This window comes from Elephas maximus, chromosome 15 (assembly GCF_024166365.1).
Source record: "Elephas maximus indicus isolate mEleMax1 chromosome 15, mEleMax1 primary haplotype, whole genome shotgun sequence".
Taxonomy (NCBI): domain Eukaryota; kingdom Metazoa; phylum Chordata; class Mammalia; order Proboscidea; family Elephantidae; genus Elephas; species Elephas maximus.
Window position 1 is genome coordinate 22,369,992 of NC_064833.1, and position 23,045 is coordinate 22,393,036.

A 23,045-nucleotide genomic window follows, 5' to 3' on the forward strand; every position below is an offset into this window, starting at 1 on the left:
CAGAAACCTTTCTTTTCTTTTGAGTTATTAAATATTCATTTTGATTAAAGAGCACAAGTCTTTAAGAAAAAGGAAGAAAATTTAGACATAATTTCCATAAAACTATAGGAGCTTTAGTTTGTAAAGGGTCAATAATATCGAACTCCGAAATGCTGGCTAATTATGAGAGACAGAGAAAGGACATTACCTTTGGACCCTGTTCACCTTGTTGACCCTTTGGTCCTCGAATTCCTGGACCACCCTGGCAAACAGATGTTAAGTATTAGCTCAAAGAAAAATCTCAAAACAGTATATTCATCTTCCTTAACAATATGGATTATATTATTCTTACTTTGTATAAAGGCCAACACACTGTGTAATGTTATACGTTCATCACGATCCCTACTGGAAATGTGCCACTTACTCCCCTCCCCTGCCACCCGCCTTGTAGATGACTTCATAGTTTCAGAGAATTTTCTGTGCCAAACCATTTTAAGTCTTGAAAATTACAGGAATAATTTATCTTGCGATTACGTTAACACCACTGCTACTAATGGATGAAAATACTAAAATATACTGTTAATCTAAAACTGTGTATTGTATTATTACCTATACCATAATTTTGAGGTGAAACTATATTCAATAAAATTATAAAAAACACACGAATGGCTTAGCGATTTAATTTTTTTTTTATTTACACAGCTAAAAAAAGGAGTGTTTTTGAGACTTTGGTTATTTGCATTTCCTGTCAAGATGTTACTGTATTAATGTACTGCCTCCACTATTATTTAATCGTATTTTTCTTTATATCATATATATTGTCAATATATGATACATACGTATAACCAAACAAAAAATGTGTATAAATATATGTGCATATCTATACTTGTATATATATATATACCAGAAAAAAACCCAGTGCCACTGAGTTAATTCCAACTCATACCGACCCTATATATTACTCTGCACATTTTTAATTGACCTGTTATTTAACTCAAATAAATCTATTTTAAGGGGAAATACAGCTCTACAGTAAGTGGAAAATTATCTCTTACTAAAAATAGAAGGTAATCTTAAAAATAGACTGTAAATAATGTTATTAAATTTAGCTAGATTTTGTTCCTATTGCAGGCTGCGACCCAAGGGTTTGCTGTTTGTTGAAAAGGGAGAGTGAATCAGTGTTAGGAGGGCCATATGGGCACCAGGCTGAGAATTTCTCTTTCACTTGATCAGAAGGATTGGAAATCATTGAAAATGGGATAACCTCCTTCCTATGAGATTCCAACTTACTTTATGCTACGTTTATGTCTACTGAAAATCATTTTGCAAACCATCAGCAGGATACTTACGTCACGTGGGAAAATACTGGATTAGGTGATCTTTCAGGTTTCTTCCAGCTTTTCTTTTAACCACTTAAATTCACTCCCACCCCCCAGATCTTGGTTGCTTATCTTCCAGACCTTTTTAAATACAATTATAAAAATGTATTTTATGTATATAAGTATGTTTCTATAGAAAATATCACCTATAATATTTTTGTGGCATTATTTTTTGTGTGTATAGTTTATATATGTGATATCCCACTTTTAATATAGCTCTGAGTATTCTTTAACTGGTGGCTTAGTGGTTAAGTGCTACGGCTGCTAACCAAGAGGTTGGCAGTTCAAATCTGCCAGGCGCTCCTTGAAAACTCTATTGGGCAGTTCTACTCTGTCCTATAGAGTCACTATGAGTTGGAATCAACTCGACACCAATGGGTATGGGTTTATTCTTTAACTTAGTATGTTTTAGAGTTCTTTCCATGCTCTTATATGTACATCTAACTCGTTCTTCTTAACTGTTGCATAGTAGTCCAAAACGTGGATATATAATAGCTTGTTTAACCATTCTCCTAATATTGGACATTTAGGGTTGTTGTTGTTTTTCCAAATTTTTGGCTGTTAAAATAATGTTTCAATTAACATCCTCATACATTCCTACAAATGTTAATATTTCTCATAAGATTCTAAAAATGGAATTATATATAAAATTTGACAGATGATACAGCTATAATTGTCAAATTTCACTGCAAAATAGCTGTGCCGGTTAATACATCTGCCAATAGTTTAAAAGGTTCCATTTCCCTAAACCTTAATGAATACTTGATATTGTTAAACTTTACATTTTTACCAACTTGACTGATAAAAAGTAATACTTTGCTCTTGTTTTAATTTTCATTTCCCCGAAAATTACCAAGTTTGATCATCTTTTCATAACTTTTGTCTATTTGCATTTTATTCTCACTGTAACTACCTGTTTATATACTTTACTCAGTTTTCTACTGGGTTATCTTTTTCCTTTAACATATAAGAATCCTCCACATATTTGGATACTACACCTTTAACTCTTATAACAAAAACCCAAACCAAACCTGTTGCCGTGGAGTCAATTCTGACTCATAGCAGCATTATTGGACAGAGTTGAACAGCCCCATAGGGTTTCCAAGGAGTGGCTGGTAGATTCGAACTGCCAATCTTTTGTCTAGTACCCATAGCTCTTAACCACTTTTTTCAGTGAGACAGACACTACTAGTTGGCTACGTAAGAGCCTTTCCCTATACCCTTTTATGCCGCCTACTATAAAGGCCAGGAGCCCTAGTGGCACAATGGTTAAGCACTTGCTGCTAACCAAAAGGTCAGCTCCAACCCATAAGACACTGCATGGGAGAAAAGACCTGGCAATCTGCTCCCATAAAAATTCCAAAACCAAACCAAGCCTGTTGCCGTCAAGTTGATTCCGACTCATAGCAACCCTATAGACAGAGCAGAACTGCCCCATAGGATTTCCAAGAAGCCGCCGGTGGATTCAAACTGCTGACCTTTTGGTTAGCAACCAAGCTCTTAATCACTTTGCTACCATAAAGATCACAGCCTAGGAAACCCTATGGGACAGTTCTACTCTGTCCTATAGGATGGCTATGAGTCAGAGACGACTTGACAGTCCACAACAACAACTATAAAAAGTCTAAAAAACAAGATATTTGCTTCCCCAGCCTCCTTTGCAACCGAGAATAACCATGTTAACCAGTTTTGGCCAATGTGATCTGTAAGCAACAAGCCTAAGAATGAAAATCTGAACTGCCAAGGAAAGCACAGTGGGAAGCTGGTACAAGTTTAGGTCCCTGATGAAGTTAAGTAGCCCCATTTACCTCAGGACCACCTACTTCTAAAACTTTCGCTGAACAATGAATGTTCTAATGTCCTAATAGTTTACTCCATTCTCTTAGTCAGATTTTCCGTTCCTTGCAGCATAATGCATCCCAGTTAATACATGCACTCTGTCACAATTCTTTAATTTTGTTTTTGAAGGATTGCTCTTTAATTGAATATTTTGCTCAAATGTGACTACTTGTCTCATAGATAACCATACCACAAGCACCACATCTAAAAGCCAGGAACTATTTCTTATAACTTATTTTCCATCTTATCCCTAACTCTCATCACTGAGCACATGAGAAGAATTTAATAAATTTTTATAAACAATGACAAAAAAATTCATTCTTTTAATAAAAACCAAAACTAGACCCACTGCCATCAAGTCCATTCCAACTCATAGCCACCCTATAGGACAGAGTAGAACTGCCCCATAGAGTTTCCAAGGAATGCCTGGTGGATTCGAACTGCTGACCTTTTGGGTAGCAGCCACAGCTCTTACCCACTACACCACCAGAGTTTCTGATTCTTTTAATAAGAAAAAATAAGTGCAGACAAACGGTATATGTTTCTTTTACCATATCTTCCTTTTTATAATTTTATTGGCATATAACACTGCTGAGTAAATTCCTGAATGAGAAAATCATCATAAATACGTTCAACCATCATTCAGGTCTTATTACATATTGTTTGGAATGCTATGTCATAAATGGTTCATAATACTTTAAGTAATTGAACATTTCAATGCCTTTTCTCCTATTTTCCATCTTCTTTCCCTTCAAGTCAGAGCTCAAACCTTCCCTTTCACTTCTCTGCTGTTCTTTTCTCATTAGGAAGTTTGACTCTTAGGTCATATGTAAATATTTAATGACTTGTTTCAGCAATGCTGCAGATTTGAAAACCCTCTGGCTACAAACACTTATTAAAATAAAATAAACATTACTGTAACTCAGAACTGCATCTTAATTAAGGAATGAAGCAGCAGCAAAAAACTAGAGTAACAGACACATGCACTAAGACTGCCCTGGGGAGGATGGGGGAGATGGTTGAGGCTTGCTGGAAAGCTTGGTTTTAGAGCACACAAAAGTCGAGGAAATGTGAACTTGGCCTATGATAGGGGAAATCCAAACCAATTACCTTGGAGAGTTGATTCCAACTCATAGCAACCCTATGGGACACAGCAAAACCGCCCCATAGAGCTTCCAAGGAGTGACAAGGGAAGAAAGGGTTGAAATGTGAAACATTCTTTAAAGCTAAGAAACTTGAAAGTCTGCACTCTGAATAAGCTAGGGGGAAAAAATACCTCCTAGGAGGTGAGAAGAGCCCTGGTGGCACAGTGGTTAACCACTTGGCTACTAACCAAAAGGTCAACAGTTCAAACACACTAGCTGCTCCACTGGAGAAAAATGTGGTAGTCTGCTTCCATAGAGATTACAGCCTTGGAAACCCTATGGGGCAGTTCTACTCTGTCCTAAAGGTTGCTATGAGTTGGAATCAACTCAATGGCAATGGGGTGGGTAGTAGGTGGGTGACCATGACGTCTTCAGTCTAGCTATGGGAGGAATAGAAAATGTCTCCTCTGAAAAATATCAGTTAGAAGCTAGTCCACCTACAATCTGGGGACCAGATTGCTTCCACCTTAGGACACACTGATCCACCATTCTGTTCCCATTCTAGCCAGTTGGAAAGGGGAAAAAAGGTTAAAGAAGAGGCATTTGGTTTTTATTTACGGCCAGGACTTAGTCATAAGGTCACACATACTTGCACAAGATACTAAGAAAGTAAGTCCCTATCTGGATGGCTGTGAGCATAGCTAAAACAGGAGATTCTAGTACTCCAAAGAAGCAGTGGGGATGAATGTGGGGAACAACTAGCAGTCTCTGTCACACTTCTCAAAACTACCTTTGACAACATGGTAAATAAAAGGATTTTCAGATGAACAAAAACTGGGAATTATTTCCATTAATTTCTCATTATAGGAACATCCTTTGGATGTTCTTTAGGAAAAAGAAAAGACGATGCCAGAAGAAATTGTGAGCAAAGAAATAGCAAATACGTAGGAAAATCTTAACAAATAGTAATTTGTAACAAGTAAAAATAATAATGAAAATGCCCAATTTGTGATATTAAAAAAGTTTTAAAATATTGGATAGCAACAGCACATAAATTATAAAAAGGTTGATCCAAGGTAAAAGACTTTCAAGGACATCATACTGGTTGGAAGAATGGTAGAAATATTAATATTTTTAAGACTTTGCTAAGCTAAATACATCTGCTAAAATTTCTAGGTAATCTATTAAAATAACAGATATAATTCACAAACTACTAGAGGGAAAAAGAAAAGAATGAGAATAAAAGCAAAAGACAACCAAAAAAAGGCAAGTAAATAAAATCTCAGTTAAGCAAGAAGGCAAATAAATACCAAAGAGCAGCCTGAACAAATAAAATGAAAATGATTAATCTTGGTGCTAAGTACAAAAATATGTATATTATTTTTTGTAATCTTTTCTAAGTTTGAAATGTTTAATAAGTAAACATGAATTTATTGAAAACACTAAAAGACAAAGTTCACAGTATACATTATACCTAAAAGTATGCAGCTTTGATATTACCAAAGAACATGAGGGAAATAAAATAATCTGTGAGTAACATAATCACTCAGGTCTACCCTCAAAACTTACTTAAACAGACCCTGGTGAGCATTCTCAGAACCCAGGCATTAATTATTACCCTCCTCTAGTTTGAAGACTTATTCTTGAAAGTACATGTGACTTTCACTGAGACCATCAATGATTTATATGCATGTGTGGTGAACAAATTTTGGCCAGGTAACAGTGAACTTCTAATATTCTGAAGAAAAAGTATCTAGTACTTTTCATACCTCAGTGTGCCTAAACCAAAACCAAACTCATTGCTGTTGAGTCGATTCCAACTCATAGTGACCCCATGGGACACAGCAGAACTGCCCCATAGGGTTTCCAAGGAGTGGCTGGTGGATTCGAACTACCACCTTTTAGTTAGCAGCTGTAGCTCTTAACCACTGTGCCACCAGGGGGTTTAATGTGCCTACTAGTTGCCAATTCTCACACTGACATGGCGGAGAGTCTGCACAAGTACACCAGGTGATTTTGAGAGAGACGAAACCTTGATAAACCATACTATATAATATTGCTTCTTATTGTTCTGAAGCCTGACAGGAAAACTTGGCACAGACCAGAAAATAAATCTTTGTTTTCAATTCCCAGGTTAAACAAAAGACAGTACCTTACATTTGATCATAGTTTTATAATGCACAGAGCCCATATGCCATCTTATTTTGTGTATTCCTCACAATCGCGGTTTAAGAGGTGGGTACTGTTTTATACACGAGGAACTGGAGGTTCTTGGTGGTTCTGTGATTTGTCTACTCTTGCAATTTCAATTTAATGTTTTTAGCATTTCTTTGGGATGAAGAGCCCTTTGTTTACAAAAAGAAAAACAAAAGTATTTGGGTTCTATGTCCAGAGCTTGAAAAAATGTTCTATATGCCAAAGTTATAAAGGAGGACCTATAGGGATATATTTCAGGTACATTCAGTAGGTTCTCTTCCTTCCTGTTCATATCAGGAAATATGGTAGACAAGTGAAGAAAAACTATGCTGGTGGGGCCCACCTGGAGTGAGCTTTCACGCTGGAAGGCAGCTGTCAGCGTGGGTTATCAACTGCATGTTGCTGACTGTGCTGGGCTGCCCTGGCAAGTCCACACGAAAAGACAGGTCTGGCCTAAGAATAGTCCTCCAGCTAGGCCTGGTTTTCTCACAAGTCCTCTCCCTCTTTTCTTTGCCTTTCTGCTTTGATATGTTTGCTATGTCCTGAACACAGACCAGCTGTATCATACTTATCTCAAAGAAACACAAACCCAGTTTAGCAGGTTAGAAATGAAACTATCATTTAAACCTATTACAAAAAACTTATCATGGTACATTCAATTCAATTTTTTCCTTCCTTCCTCTCTTCTTTTCTATAGGAATTGCCATTCAGTAATGGAAAACTTCAGGCTCAGCTGGAGTATTTCTTCTGGTGAATTCAAAATCCTCCCTTCACCATGTAAATTTTGATACAGAATGGGCGAAAGGGAAGCTATGAAAATCTTACAGGTCCAAGCTGAAGGCCAATGTTTGAAACATTCAGACTGAAAATAAAGCACAGTAGTTTACAGGGAAGATTTTGAATATATGGCAATACGAGAGGCAGTATGGCATAATGCTTAAGAATGGCATCTGCACGAGTCAGGGTAGACCTGGAATTGAATCTCAGCTTCACCAAGCTGTATTCTTTAGACAAGTTATTTAACATCTCTGTGCCCCAGTTTACTCATAGGATTAAGCAAATAACCTGTATAGCATTTAGCAGAGTGGCCAACATGAGTAGACACATAAGTGATAACTGTTAATATTACTTAAAAAACATTTAATACTTAGGAGGCCCAAACTAGGCAAGACTTACTGGTGGGCCTGCTGGTCCCACAGCCCCTTTGCTGACTTCAGAGCAGGAGCAGGAATTTGGAAGCTCCGGGCAGATCTCTTCATCCCTCTGAGGAAAGAAAATAGCACAACTGTTAATAAAGCCATCTATACAAATGGCTTTCTTGAGTTAAACACTTTATAAATTTTTTTATTTTTATTTTTAATGAGCATTAGCCTAGAAAGTCAGAGTGCATCTTCTCCCGATTACAAATCTTTTCTGTAAATGAAAAATGGATGGTGCCTAGTGGAGTCATTCCATATCAAAGGGATGTTGATAAACCCATCCTGGAAATCCAGGTGAGAGCAGAAAGTCAAAAGTGAGTGCACTTGGCTATCACTTAAATCAGATAGGGGAACAGTACACTATGAACTAATGGTCTTGGAAACTTTCTTTATATCACATTATTTCTTCCTTTTCAAAAGTTAAAAGAAAACTTGTTGGAATGGCCAACCAAAACAACCACATCTACATGAAAACAAAGAAACAAAATAAAACCATTGTTCAAATACATCATCAATTTCCTGTGACAATTTTGACAACGGCTCACATTCTTTGGCTAAAAATAAGAAATACCTCACAGAATCAATCTAAGGCGTTGTGATGAGAGGTCACTTTTCTTCTCAAAGAATTTTCCTGCCATGTGACATTACAAGATAGATTATGAATGTCAGGCTGAAGGTATTTGAATGAGTTCCTGGAGTGTCGAAGAAGACAGAGCACCTGCTAACAGCTATTGAATAATTGGTGACTATCCCATTTTTTTTTTTTAATTTTTTTTTTTTTTTTTTATCCCATTTGGAGCAGCCAACGAGAACTCAGTACTGGGATAGGGAACCACGGAACCTCACAGGGTTCATCAACTGCTCTAGAGTGAGAGAAAATGAGCTTCATTATCTAAGACTTTGGGGAAAAGTATGATTAGAGTTGAATAAAGCACAGATGATAGTTAAATTGACAAGGTAAAAAGTATATTGGTCTCTGAAAGACTCATAACAGTACCCCAAAATGGTTGAGCAAGTAGCTCACTTTGCAGAAACTTGTCTCTAAATGATGGATAATAGTTACAGGTTTTAGCTCATTTCAAGAAAACCTCCTGCTAACACAGCTCACCTGTTATGTGGCCAGCTAGAGTGAAATACAAACTTAGTATCCTGAAAGATCCCAAAAGTAAGGCTGATGGCAGTCTACCTGTGACCCCAAACTCAGTCTCAGTAATGGTTTTGCCATTGCTACTGACTTTGTCTTTGCCCAGATGTTTCTGCCATGCAAGGTATACACCTCCAGTGACAGAAGTGAGAAGGAAAGCCTTGAGAGAGCTCAGGTACTTCCTAGTAGAATCTGTGATCGTATTTTGCTTGATACAACATAGTATTCTGAGCATTTCCCCTTTTAATTTCCAATCCACCTGTACTTAAGCATAATAACACAGTGTCTGTGATTTAATTACTCACCAAAGCTTACTAGAAACTTATTCTGAAGAAGAAAGAGTAAATTAATTTGTTCTTAATCATACCATTTGCACCATCCAGGGACCTTTCTTGATCATACCAAACCCAAAACCCATTGCCATTGAGTTAATTCCGACTCATAGTGACACGGTAGGACAGAGTAGAGTGGCCCCATAGGGTTTCCAATGAGCAGCTGGTGGATCTGAACTGCCAACCTTTTGGTTAGCAGCCAAGCTCTTAACCACTGCACCACAAGGGCTCCCTTCTCCTCCGTGAATTTATGGGCTGCAGTAGTTGTGGCGATGTGGTTTAAGGACTTAAACAGTCATATCTCTTAGACTTTATGAATGCTTCTTCTTGCTCATTCTCCATGTTTGAAATATAAGATACAATTACTATCCAACCATGATAGTATCATCCATTTCTGCTCACTGGCTCCTAAAATATGACTTTTCCTTGTTTTTACATATACAGGTATACTGCCCTGAATTGCATGGGAATTGATGAGAAAAAAAAAAAAAGGTTTTCTAGTAGGATCACATAGAGTATATATGCTATGACTGCAGTTTAAAAACCATGCGACCAGCAACCCTGGGGTGCTACAGGCACTGTGGGATGTTTTAGAAGTTCAAGGGAAACACAGCAATATTTAGCATTCATTGCACTTCACCTAAACCACTAGCTCAAGGTAGTTCATAGCTGCCATATTTGATTCTGAAACATTCTTTTCAATGATATCATATCATTGTAAACTTGCTATGATGAAAAGCAAGTAATATAGGAAAAACCAATGTGGAACAAGGAGTGAGGGTTGTGGGATCTGCAATCAGAGAAGCCATGCAGTGCCCAGGACGCATATACATCCCATTGGTAAGTAACTGTGGTTATTTAAGAATGAAAAAATAATATTTTTTCTTTCAATTTACGTGTATTATTTTTGTAGTTAGGACATAAATATTTACTAAGTTTGTTTGGGGAAACCCTGGTGGTGTAGTGGTTAAGAGCTATGGCTGCTAACTGAAAGGTCGGTAGATCAAATCCACCAGGCGCTCCTTAGAAACTCTACGGGGCAGTTCTACTTCGTTCTATAGTGTCGTTATGAGTCGGAATCAACTCGATGGCAACCGGTTGTTTTTTTTTTTTAAGTTGTTTGGAACTAATTTTTTAATAAATGGAACTGTTAGGTATTTCTTTTGGCCTAGGGGCACCATAAAGAATTACTGAGACACTAACGGCTTTCAGAATGAAGAAAGGGGACACCTGGGCAATGCATAAATGGTGCCCCCCTGGAGTTGTACAGTATACGCCACAAGTGACCATATGCAGTGATCCTGGCATGCCTCCTTCTTAACCTCTTTCTAATTTTAACTCTCATCACAATGAATTATCTATGACAAGAGTGTTGAGAAACAGTCCTTCCTATTCAGAGAAAATGAAATATAATTTTAGAAAATTTCAATAAAGGACAAACCAAATAATGAATTCTTACCAGGCCAGGAAGTTCACAGCATTTGTCTTTATTGGCCCACGATGTAGAACAAACAATATCAAACATCTGTAACTGTAACTGCATTTTAAAAAGAAAAGTGTCACTCAATAAATGATACAGACACATTGTGTTTATGATAATGATTTCGTATTATATATCACATAGCAGAGCATCCATAACTTTACAACATTAAATAAGTAAATAAAAAAGTAACTTCAACAACATCAAGCTAATTTAGTCCCTCAAACACACAGTGATGTAAGATTTTTGTCTGTAATTATTCTATCCACCATCTAAATCCGCTTACTCATCACAGCTCCCTCTCCCATCTCAACCTAAAGAGTAAGCTTAGCTCCTCTGTTGAAGCCTTCCCTGAACTGCCTGCCCATCACAGTTACTCCTGAATGCCTCTGTAATCACACAACACTCCATTATGTCTCCTTCATAACATTTCCCATAATACAATGCGATTATTTATATAACCTGGTCCTTTTTTTTTTTTTTTTTTTAGCATTTGAACTCTTCAAGGGAAGGGAACCACTTATTCATCTTTGCAGCCCTGATCATAAGATGTGAATATAATAGGGATTCATAAAGCCTTGTTGAATTAATTTTAACCTCATTCATTTATTCATACATTCAGAAAGTCTTTCTTCAGTGCATAATGTAAGCCAGATACTATGAAAATGAACAGAACCAGAGGCCTGCCATCAAGGAACTCACCGTGTTGAGGAGACAGACCCATAAACTACTGTATACAATACGGTAAATGTCACGTCAGATTCACATACAGGATTGTGAGAACCTCTGCTAAACAAATTTTTATTTAAGCTATTGGTCATACTGTAAATATTTAGACAATCTTGCTCCACTCTTGTATGTTGGCAATTACTCAATGTACTGTTTGAAATATAGAGAAACCTCACTATACTATCATTAAGGACTAACAACAACTTAATGACCCAACCATTTTTAACATTGTATTTCTTCCTATATTGCTGGGAAAGGACAGAGGTTCTCTTCATTTGAAGTCTGCAACTGTCTTCCACAAGTGATGTTTCCAGGGGTAGAATCTCTTGGTACTTTATTTCCTCCCAAGGAATACTACTCATTCTAAACGGTCTGCTAGATGGCACTGAGAACGCCCAAATACATGGGACTGCGTAAAGAGGTTATTAAAAACGTACTCAATCTAGTCTGAAAAAACTACATACTGTATGGTTCCAACTAAATGAGATTCTGGAAAAGACAAAACTATAAAAAAAAAAAAAAAACCAAACCCAGTGCCATCGAGTTGGTTCTGACTCATGGCAAAACTATAGAGACAGTGAAGAGGTCAGTGGTTGCCAGGGATTCAGAGGGAGGAGACAAGGGTGAAAGCTGCATTCCTTGTCTTTGGCAGGGATGGAGATGAAGCTGTTTACTTGGTGGCCACCCCAAGGGACTCAAATGAAGCCCCAATGTAGTAGCATTTCTCTCTATTTATTTATTTATTTATTGTAGTTGAGATGAAGGTTTACCGAGCAATTTAGTTTCTCCTTAAACAATTAATACACATATTGTCTTGTGACATTGGTAATGTGGTAGCATTTCTGAGATGCATTTTTAAATCCCAAATTCTCAACCTCTATTTCCCACACGTATATATTAAAAAGGAAACACTGGTGGCGTAGTGGTTAAGTACTATGGCTGCTAACCAAGAGGTCGGCAGTTCAAATCCACCAGATGCTCCTTGGAAACTCTGTGGGGCAGTTCTACTCTGTCCTATAGGGTTGCTATGAGTTGGATTCGACTCCACAGCAGTGGATTTTAGTTTCATATATTTTAAAAAAAAACACTAAACCATTGCTGTCCAGTCGATTCCAACTCATAGGGACTCTATAGGACAGAGTAGAACTGTACCATAGGGTTTCTAAGGCTGTAAATCTTACAGAAGCAAACTGCCACATCTTCCTCCCACAGAGAGGCTGGTGGGTTCGAACCACGGACCCTTCAGTTAGCAGCCGAGCTCTAGACTGCTTGGGTATAAAACCCTAACTCATCACTCAAAAATGGAGCTATTTTGAACAAGTTACTTTAAGGTCTTGGAGTCTCAGCTTCCTGATCTGTAAAATTAGTATAAAAATAGTAGCTATTGATATGGATATCATGAAGATGAAATGAATTAATATAGGGAGATGTTTAGAACAGTGCCTGGAACATATTTATTATAAATAATAAATATGATTTTGAAATTCTATGCACAACCCTATCATAATGGAATTCTTTAAGGCACAGCAGTATATAATACAGAGGTTTAAAAAAAAAAAAGGAATCAAAATGAAAGTGATACAGTATTGAGGGCAGAAAAATAATACCAACTTGTTTCCATGATAATGTTTTCTATTTAACATTTTGGTTGAGAAAAATCTTAGCAAATAAAAACAACTACAATAGGAACCAACATTTGTTGAAAACTTGCCATATGCAAGGCATTATACTAAACACTTTACACAAACCACTTAATTGTCAGAACTCGACTAAGAGGTATGAAAACAGTAATGTCAATTCTGTTTTGTAAATTACAACTAACAGATTAAAGAAATTAAGTAATTTAAACCCATGCAGAACGCTCTGCTTCAGTTGGGACTTGAATAGCACACTACATTTTCTTGTGGTTTATTTTGCAGTAAACAAATCTTTGTGCTAGTATTTGAAATGCAGAGACCCCAAACTAACCTTACGATGCCATGGCATCTGGGGACATTTATTAAAAGGGGCCTATTATGACAGTATTAGCTAGATTCAGTTGAGTATGCGAATCATTCATCCATTAAGAAATTTTCCATTTCTGAATAGAGCCCTTCAGTATAAAAACATTTTTGTGAATGGAAAGATTTACTTAAAACAAGGCCTTTCACTAGCTTCAATGTGCACCAGGCTTTCTTAAAGTTTTTCAAATAAATATTCACCACCTAATAACATATAGCAGTATAATGTCTACATACAAATCTTTGGCCAGACTTTTGGCCCTATGGAATTATTGGGATCTTAGGAGCACGCTTTATTTATTCAAGGAGTTGAATGCCTACTAAGAGCTTAATGAAGCCAGAACTACGTTTGAAGAATGCTATGTGGGCTGTCTTTTCTTTTTGAAGTTAGATGAAGTCAGCAGCCTTTTCTTTGTGAGTACAACAAATTTATTCATAATCGTTTATATTCGTAATATTTTAGATTCCTCAGCCTTTTTTTAGGCTTCTCTTCCAAGGCATATTTCTGGAGACTGATTAAAAAAAAAAAAAAAAAACCCTCTGGCTTTTATTCTCAAAGCAATGACATAGATATGTGTAGAAAAGTATATGCTACAGAATTGTTAATGTCAAAAGATCTCATATTTGTGTGCCTTACAATGCAAGACAATGCAGTTCAAAATCAATCATATTTCAGGCAACTAGTGCAAGAAAGCAGTCCCTTTTTACTGTTAATTTTTTTTCCTTTGTAGCTAACAGAACATTTAAAAAGATAGCTGTGCAAAAAAAAAAACTAAACTAAAGAGAGAGAGATATAACCTCCAACTTTCACTTTTTATAATCTCTTTCAAGGGAATAGTTAACCAATTACAAATGCTCTTTTTTTTCCATTATTGGACATTTTTGTCTGGGTGTAGCACAAAAGGCAAGTCATTTGGGGTCAAATGTTAGCATGAAAATAAGATTAAAATATTTCTCAGCAGTTGAGTCACCATGATCTGTAAATGGAAATTGAAATTTACCCAGGTTCCACTTTCCACTCAGTACCAGATTTCATTCCTCAGTTTTTTTTTTAAGCATAACATAACTATCAATTTGAAATTGACCCAGACCTGAATTTATACACATATTTTGAGAGTTCTACTGTGTGCAAGAATACTGCAGAAAGAGTACTGGACTTAGGCGTCGGTAGACAGAGGGCTATGCTCTGCTTCTCATTTGGTGTTTAACTCTTATTGACTGCAAGATTTATCGAGCATTTACCATCTGTCAGGCACATAACTGAAGTGTTTTCCACACGTTCTTAATCAATTTATTGAATTTAAGGAAAGCCATGAAGACATGAATGGAATTAGGAAACGAACATTAGCAACTGTTGTACTGTTGGTAGTATATTAGACTGTTTAGGTGTAGACAGATTTTGAAGGGGTGGGGTAAATACTTTCAAGGTCTTAATTCAAATAACGATGAGTCTTTGGTCACACAAGACATATGGTCCCTGGTATAGACCAGGTTCCCTTCTCTGCCTTAACTTATGTAATAAATCTAGTCTGACCCAGTGAAAGAAAGGCATGAAATCTTATGTAAGTCAAATACAGTCTCCTATTTCCTTTTCCTTGCTCTTTGAAAGGGATTCCCTACCTAACTTCTTCAAGTCTCAGTTTCTGCATCTACAAGGTGGTGATGATGAAAATATCTCTTCCTATAGTTATTGGACAACTAAATGAACTACTCTCAGAAAAGTACACACCACCTAGCTCATAAATCCAGCGCCGCTGAATCCAAGATCATAAAAAAAAAAAAAAAAAATTTTTTTTTTTTTTTTTTAGCAGTCACTTAATAAACATTAGGTACTATTATCATTTTTTGGAGGGTCCCTGGTGGCATAATGGTTAAGCAGTTCAAATCCACCAGCTGTTCCTTGGAAACCCTATGGGGCAGTTCTACTCTGTCCTATAGGGTCACTATAAGTGGGGATCGACTTGATGGCAATGGACTTTTTTTTATTACTATTATTACCATTTTAAGGATTAAAAGAGATCATTCATGTGAAAACACACGATCATTTCCTTGTAATTTAACACATTCATCTCTGTAGACTCATCAACTAGTCTTACTGTTGATTCTCATATAAAAGCTTTATCTCAGTAAGTAAAGTTACAGGCAACTGCAAGGGATAACATATATTTCTCTTTTATTTTTTCATAGCAGAGGTCTAAATAAATGCCAGTTGGATAATTACATAAGCGTTAAATTTTAAAAGGTGGAAGAACCACATCAAGAAGCATGATCTCACGCCAGAAGCTCAAAATTTTTTTAGAATCATCCCTGACTGGCGACATTACCATTTCATTAAGTATTAGAATAAGGTAGAAGAAACTTCTTTGGAGAAGAAGGGCCGTCGTTAAGTTTCTTCCCACATGTGTTTTGATGGCTAAGTGAAGCCTGCTTATTAGTTTAGCCACGGTAGGGAATGTCATTGCCTATAAAATCTTGCATTGCTGAAGTCAAGTTGTTTTTATTACCAACGTGAGTGATTTCAAGACAGTAGCAACTGTATCCCCAAATTCATTAATCTAGCCTCTACTCAACATGGTTTAAAAAGAATATATTTTCTTTAAAGACTGAATCTTCCATCATCTGGCATTTTCTAAGTTATGATGAATTTGCCAGGAAATCCTATAAGGTACTAATCCCTCTCGTATGATAATCGCTTCTCCTGGAATAATCAGAAACATGTACTCTACACATTGTGGTTGTGGGGGAACTGGAGTCAGATGTATATCAAGATTATCTTTGCAATCTGTGATTTCTAAATTAAAAATGGGAGACAGGATTCGCTCATCTTATACTGAAATAATAATTCAAAAAAGCGAGTCTGAGTTTCCAATCGCATTCTTGAGAGCTAACCTAATATCATCCATTTCAACATAATCAAATTCTTCAACAAGTGGGCAGACTAAAAATCGACTTAGTAACCCTTTGTAGACTTCTAGATTCTAACAAAAGCCACCACTTTTTCTCCTACTAGCCTTACAAAGAACTCTTTAATTACCAACTTCTATAAATTCCCCTTTGTCTACTCTTGGTTAGAACCTACTACAGAGAGTGCTCTGTTTGATTGTTTTCTTTCATGGCCAGAAGTAAAGATTTATCACCAATAGGTTTGAAACCTACAGGCACTTTTGCTTTCAGAAATAAAGTCTTTGGTATTGAACTGGTCAGATACTTGGAGTACAATTATTCCACACAGTGTAATTTGAATAATAATGATAAAAGTGTAACTAAAATACAAGTTGCAATTAGGAGAGAGTATGATATATATGACTAGAATGTTCTCAATGCCACACATGGAATACAATATATATAAAACAAAACTTTAACAAAAGACATCGTAGAATCCAAATGGGCAATATTCTATTCAATTTATATCAAGTATTCCTTGAAAACTTACTCTGTACATAGAAATTTATTAGATGCTATGGGGTGGGAGATAAGGGGTGGTTGCAAACGAAGACCATGGCATGGTTTCTATTTGGGGGAATTCATACTTTGGCTAGAGAGATGAGACATAGATATAAGAAAGAATGAGAAGATAACAGATGGCCACCAAAAATCAAGTGTTAAATGCTAGAGTTTTAGAGAAGGAAAAGAGCAAGGTGGGTTGGAGAAGGTATTATCAACTTCTTCAGTAATAATAACTGCTAACCACTGAATGCTGGCTTTGTTAGGGATTTTACGTGCATTGTTTCTAAAACAAAAAAGGACAAGAGTACCAAGTAATTTGGGTCCAGCACTTCACATACCTACAACTGTTTCTCTTTCCTAAACTGAGTCCATTCATTCACCCAAGCATCCATCCATTCATGCATTTATTCATACAAGATACCCTTAGTTTGCAATTTAATTCTTATAAATTCCTGCGTATGCCATTAAGGTAGTATCCTCCATTTGGCATATAAGATGGTGTGTCACTAAAGGTAAATCACTTGACTTGTCTGGGACTGTTTTCTGGTGTGTGAAGTGAATGGATTAGACTAAAACCAAAATACCAAACCCATTGCCATTGAGTTGATTATGATTCATAGTGACCCTACAGTAAAGAGTAGAACTGCCCCATAGGGTTTCCAAGGAGTGGCTAGTAGATTTGAACTGCTGACCTTTTGGTTAGCAGCCAAACGCTTAACCACTGCACCACCAGGAAGCAGTGGAATTAGAACTGTGGTCCATCAAGCTCCCTTAAGGGCCACTGGAAGGTGGGGGTACCAGTCACTCCATGTCTCTCCCCATTTAGTCAACAAGCATATGTTTTAATCTTACTTATTTATTGCTTTGACATAGCATAAGGTTTCATTTACGCAAAGTGATCTTCAGCTTTAAAAACTTTCATTTATGCAAAGTGATCTTCAGCTTTAAAAACCACCAGGCTTTCTGAAGTTCCCCATAGCTGGCTAATTCTACAGATCTTTTCAAGTGGACAACAACGGTAATGATTCATAATTAACTTGATTATTCTACTGTCTAGAAGAGAGATGCAGATTAGAACAGTTGGAACTGTTTACAGGAATAAAATCCTTCAGGCTAGTTGGTTCTAATTATAGAATGACTCAAATTAGAGAATGTTGCTAATTAGCTGTGAATTTATGGTGTTAAACAAAAAATCTTTATACACTACTGTCTTTTGTGGGTAGTGAGCGAGGGAAACGTGATTCCTTTGTCAATTAGAAGACTTAAACTCCATGTTAAATACATGAAAAATGTATTACCTTAATGTGTTACTTAAATAGCTGTCAATGATTAAAGGATAAACTTCACCTTAGCAATAGCAAAAGCCTAGTTTTAAAATGCCCAAATCTAACCTGAATAGGAGACTTAGGTCAGTTTCTTATGTATGATACGCACATATTTTGTATGGATTTTTATTGGCTTATATAAATGAGTTTGTCTGTTTGATTCTCATTAATAAACCATGCCACAAGCCACCATATAATTAATATTTTACTATTTTAATTTTAAAATATATTTAGGAAATATACTGACCTAATTCCTAGGACATTTGCCTTATAATACAGCAGAAGCATACCACCAGAAGGTTGGCACAAATGTGTTTTACGTCTCTTAAAGAACTCATGATCTATTTATCCATCCATCCATCTATCTATCCATTCATCCACCCATACATCCATCCACCAAACTTTATCCCTGGAAAACAGCTAAGTACACTCTTAAAAGATTTTTTTTTTTTCTTCTATAACAATAACACAGCTTCACTGGTTTATCCACTTACTGGTACAGAGTTTCCATTCGGGCCTCTTGATCTAACCATTCTTCCCAAGACTTCTGTACCATCTGACGTGATATTAGCTGACGCATTTATTGCTTTCTCACCCACTTGCTTGCAGTCAATAACCACTTTGGCCAAAGTCTTGTTGACAACAATGTGTAGCTGAGTAAAAATAAAGATGTTTGAGAGGTAAGAAATAGGAGGAAATATCAACTAAATTTGTATAATTGCTTGACTTATCACTAAAAAGACTGAATGAGAAAGAAATCTGTCATCATGTATTTTGCTAGAGAAGAAAGTTTCCACTTTTACCACCTCTGTGTATTTCTCCACTTCAAGAACCCCCTCTTTTTTATGTACTTAATAATTTTCTTTAAAATGATTCACTTTTTAAAATTTAGCCATGCATCGAACTAGTAATATCTGAAATCACAGGATAGATATGTTATGTCTTAATGCACATTAAAATAAACACAAAAATATTAAAAATTTAAAAAGCGCTTGTTCCTTTACTACCAAAAATCATCTAAGGTCCCACCAGTGAGTGGCTGGCAAACCACACTTTGGTATTGCTTGCTTAGGGTGAGGAGGGAAAACCTAGAATCTGAGGGGGAAGTGGTAATGCTTTCTGGAGATCCCTGAACCAAATGAAATAAAACCCTTTGACTTAATGTATGGTTCAGTTTTCTCAAACTGGAATCTTTATTTTTATTTTTTTATCATCATACTTTAGATGAAGGTTTACAGAACAAACTAGCTTCTCAAACAGTTAGTACACATACTGTTTCATAATATCGGTTACCAAACCCACGACATGTCAATACTCTCCCTTCTTGACCTTGGGTTCCCTATTACCAGTTTTTCTGTCCACGCCTACCTTCTGGTCTGTGCCACTGGCCTGATGTGCCCTGTTAGTCCCATCAAACTGGAATCTTTAATCTGAAGGTCCACGGACATATTTTAAGGCATTTTTGGTGAGGATGTCAAATTTTGTGTTATCATTTAGATGATAATCAAAGGATGTATAGTCTAGGTGAATTAGGTAATCACATTGCGATAAGTTCTGGCATGAAATTTCAGTGCTCATAAATGCACTTCAGTTTATGACTGGTGTTGCCCCATAAATACCACCTGTTTGTGGCAGGCTAGTGAGCTAAAAGAGGTGGAATGAATAGGTAAGTAAGGATTTCACGAACAAACCCTTCAGACTAATCTAAGGAACCCTGTTGGTGTTGTTAGGTGCCACCGAGTTGGTTCCGACTCCTAGCAACCCTATGTACAACAGAACTGAAACACTGCCTGGTTCTGTGCCATCCTCATGATTGTTGTTACGCTTGAGCCCTTTGTTGCAGATAAGGTATTTTGCTACATGATAAGCTTTTTCTTTCTTTGTTTGGCTATTTGGCTTCACTAACTTTTAACAAAGTGGGTAAAGGTTTTTCTTCCTATGATTTTCTAAAGCTTTGAAGGTTTATAAATTTGAAACCAACTTGCAATGAACCTTACTCCCAGATCTTTGAGTTTTTCTGGCAAGGTGAGTAAAGCTTACCATTTACCTAAGACTCATAAAGGATTCTTTTGGAATAAGAATTACAAGTTCATGCCTATAGCACATGTTAAGATGGCAATGTTTTCCTAACACTCATAAAATCTCAAATGCTTTTCATCTCCCCTACAATTTTTCTTGATTTCTTGGCAATAGACTCAGACTAACCAAGAGAAGAATCTTGTCAAGAGGAACTTGGTGAATAAATGACAATAAGTCCAAAGAGCTGCTAATGGGACCATTTTGCACCACAAATCTCCACCCTTTATCCGATATATTTTTCAGATACCTTATATTTCTGATAGTACAGTCCTATTAAACCACACACACAAAAACAGCATTATTTTTATGCAATTGTTCTCATCCAAAACATGGAATTATTTTGTTATGCAATTATTCTAATGCAATTATGGCATTTGAAACCTCAGCAAGCAGCAAAGCTGTACAAATGAGACTTGTTTGACCATATTCTGGGTCAGGAGACAGAAGCCAAGATGTAGACTGCTATGTAACATCCCTTCCCTAACTTTAACAAGGCAGTAAAGGCCTGGTTAGGAGGCAAGGCTTTTTGCAACACCACGTAGAAAATACTTGGTGCTCCCTGTAGTCTTGCTGCTATGTTCCTTAAGAGCCCAGAGATCAGTGGGGTCATTAGCCTAACACAAAGCAAACTGAAGATGCTGAAGAAAGCATGTCCACCGCAGTGATCACCAGAACTAAGTGTTTCTGAGACGTGAAAGCTGAAGGAAGAGAGTTCTATCACAAGTGCCAAGTTATTAAAATGAGTATAACTCTAAGTTACTTTTTACAGATTTTTTCCCTACAGCGACCGTTTTATGATGGCAGTGACAGGGTATAGTTGTACGTAGGTAAAAATATCAGTGTCATCACGTGTATCTATGTTTATATTTTAAGATGATTCAGCTGATTGTATCCTCATCTGTGGCCACATCTGGGGCTTAGGTATACCAGCAATCCTTTCTGCATCATACACAAAGTGGCAAACGAGTGAGGCTGCAGCTGTCCACTTAGTAATGCGATAGCCTCTACTCACTGTTCCTCAGACATGGGGGCCTGGACCACTTCTATCAAAATCACCTGGGGTGCCTGCTAAAAATATACATTTCAGGATTCCATCTCAGAGCTATCAAATCAGAATCTCTGGGCATCGTTACAGTCTTTGCAGGTAACTCTTGATCCTATAGAAGCCTGAGATCCAAAGTTCTATGGGATGATTTTACATCTCTATATTGCTTTGCCCAACAGCAGAGAGAATAAAGAATGGATGTATACAAGGCCTTACTAACCTTGTGAAAGCTTCCATAGAAGATCTTCCTAATTTCAGGCCCTCCAAAAGTAACAGTTTGAAAATTCCCTCTGTAGTCATAGTTGAAATACGTTAGGGTTTTCCCACCATCTGTTGGAACAAAGAAAAACATTTTAGAAATAATTAAAATGGATAATTTTCCTAAAATTGAACTCAAGTCTAAAAATGACACATTTATTGTTTTGAAACTGTGTTTAGGACAAAGTTACAAGTAAGTAAATAATCTACAGTCCTTGGGTTGTCCTAGGCCTTCACTTGGCTACGTTAATTTGATGACGGTGAGGCAAAGACCTATATTTACATTCTTCCTCAGTACCTCCTTACCTATACTCTCATCCTATCACCCTTTTGGGAGATGGTTGTCTGGAGCTGGAAGTAGAGGCAGGCAAAGAGAGGAAATGAGGCTAATCAACTCTTAAGAAATAGAAACCAGGCCCTTTCCCTCAATGCAGCAACCAACTTACCCAGGATATGCAATTTGCACCACCCAAGTGGCACAGTGGTTAAGAGCTTGGCTGCTAACCAAAAGGTCAGCAGTTCAAATCCACCAGCCTATGGGGTAGTTCTATACTCTGTCCTATAGAGTCACTATGAGTCAGAATCGACTTCACAGCAGTGGGTTTGGATTGGGATTAAGACAATGATATTGCAATGTATCTTCTATTGAAATCAAATAAATAAGTAAAAATGTTGCTAATCTTGAGTTCTTCATATTACAAGTTATAGGTTATTATAAAGACAAATAGGAATACTTTCTTCATTCATTCTTCCCTAGTTTGCAATTTTATTCTTCACTCTGCTTTCAAAAGGAACAAGCCAGTCCTAATCATCCTGAGAGACCCCATTGTTTTCAAGTACTAGGTGTATATGGATTTAATAATTTATATTCTTTTAATTTCCAGCTTTTACTTAAAGTTTTAATGTCAGTGCAAAATGCCTTCACAATATCATATTTAGTTGTTGATTCATTTCCGTGTACTGAAAAGCCCTTTCACAAATAGTAGCTGGAAATAAGCTTAAAATGATTTCCTCATTCAAATGTTTGAGAGCTGTTGTTGTCCCTCTTGCAGCCTTCTCTAACTCAGTCATTGTTTGCCTCCCTCACCTTGAGCCCAGTGCTGGCCCAAAGTAGGCACTCAATGAATATCTGCTGAATGAATGAATGAATGAATCAATCAATAAATTAATCAAAAATCACATAATCCACTGTTGAGTATCTACATGTGGCTTAAAATAAGTGAATTTCTATATATGTGACAGGCAAGATAGTGTATCAAATGCATTATTCATGTACATATGTGCAAAAGTTACATAAATATTCTTACTATCTAAAATCACCCCAACCAATGGATCAGAATTTTTATTTAAAATCTCCCAAAGAGCGAATGGTTCCTCTGGAGTGTCAGGAAGAATTCGGAACAGAGAACTGATGGTGTAGTCAGACGGCAATCCTTCTGGATGCAAATACCTGAAGTGGAAAGAAAATCACGTTTTATCATAACTTTCCATAGAAAGTTACCGATCTGATTATAAATCAATTACACTTG

At 36.7% G+C, this 23,045-nt stretch overlaps 1 protein-coding gene across 2 annotated transcripts in view; it reads right to left on the reverse strand.

Moving 5' to 3' along the window:
• Positions 1-23,045, reverse strand: part of COL14A1 (collagen type XIV alpha 1 chain) — a 225,567-nt gene that overhangs the window by 57,097 nt on the left and 145,425 nt on the right. For both annotated transcript variants that reach the window (XM_049853501.1, XM_049853502.1), the window contains exons 32-37: positions 22,824-22,966; positions 21,479-21,588; positions 18,629-18,787; positions 10,613-10,690; positions 7,655-7,741; positions 188-241 (exon numbers count right to left, since the gene is read on the reverse strand). In XM_049853501.1, coding sequence (XP_049709458.1) covers positions 188-241; positions 7,655-7,741; positions 10,613-10,690; positions 18,629-18,787; positions 21,479-21,588; positions 22,824-22,966 — 631 coding nt within the window. The remainder of the gene's footprint in view (positions 1-187; positions 242-7,654; positions 7,742-10,612; positions 10,691-18,628; positions 18,788-21,478; positions 21,589-22,823; positions 22,967-23,045) is intronic.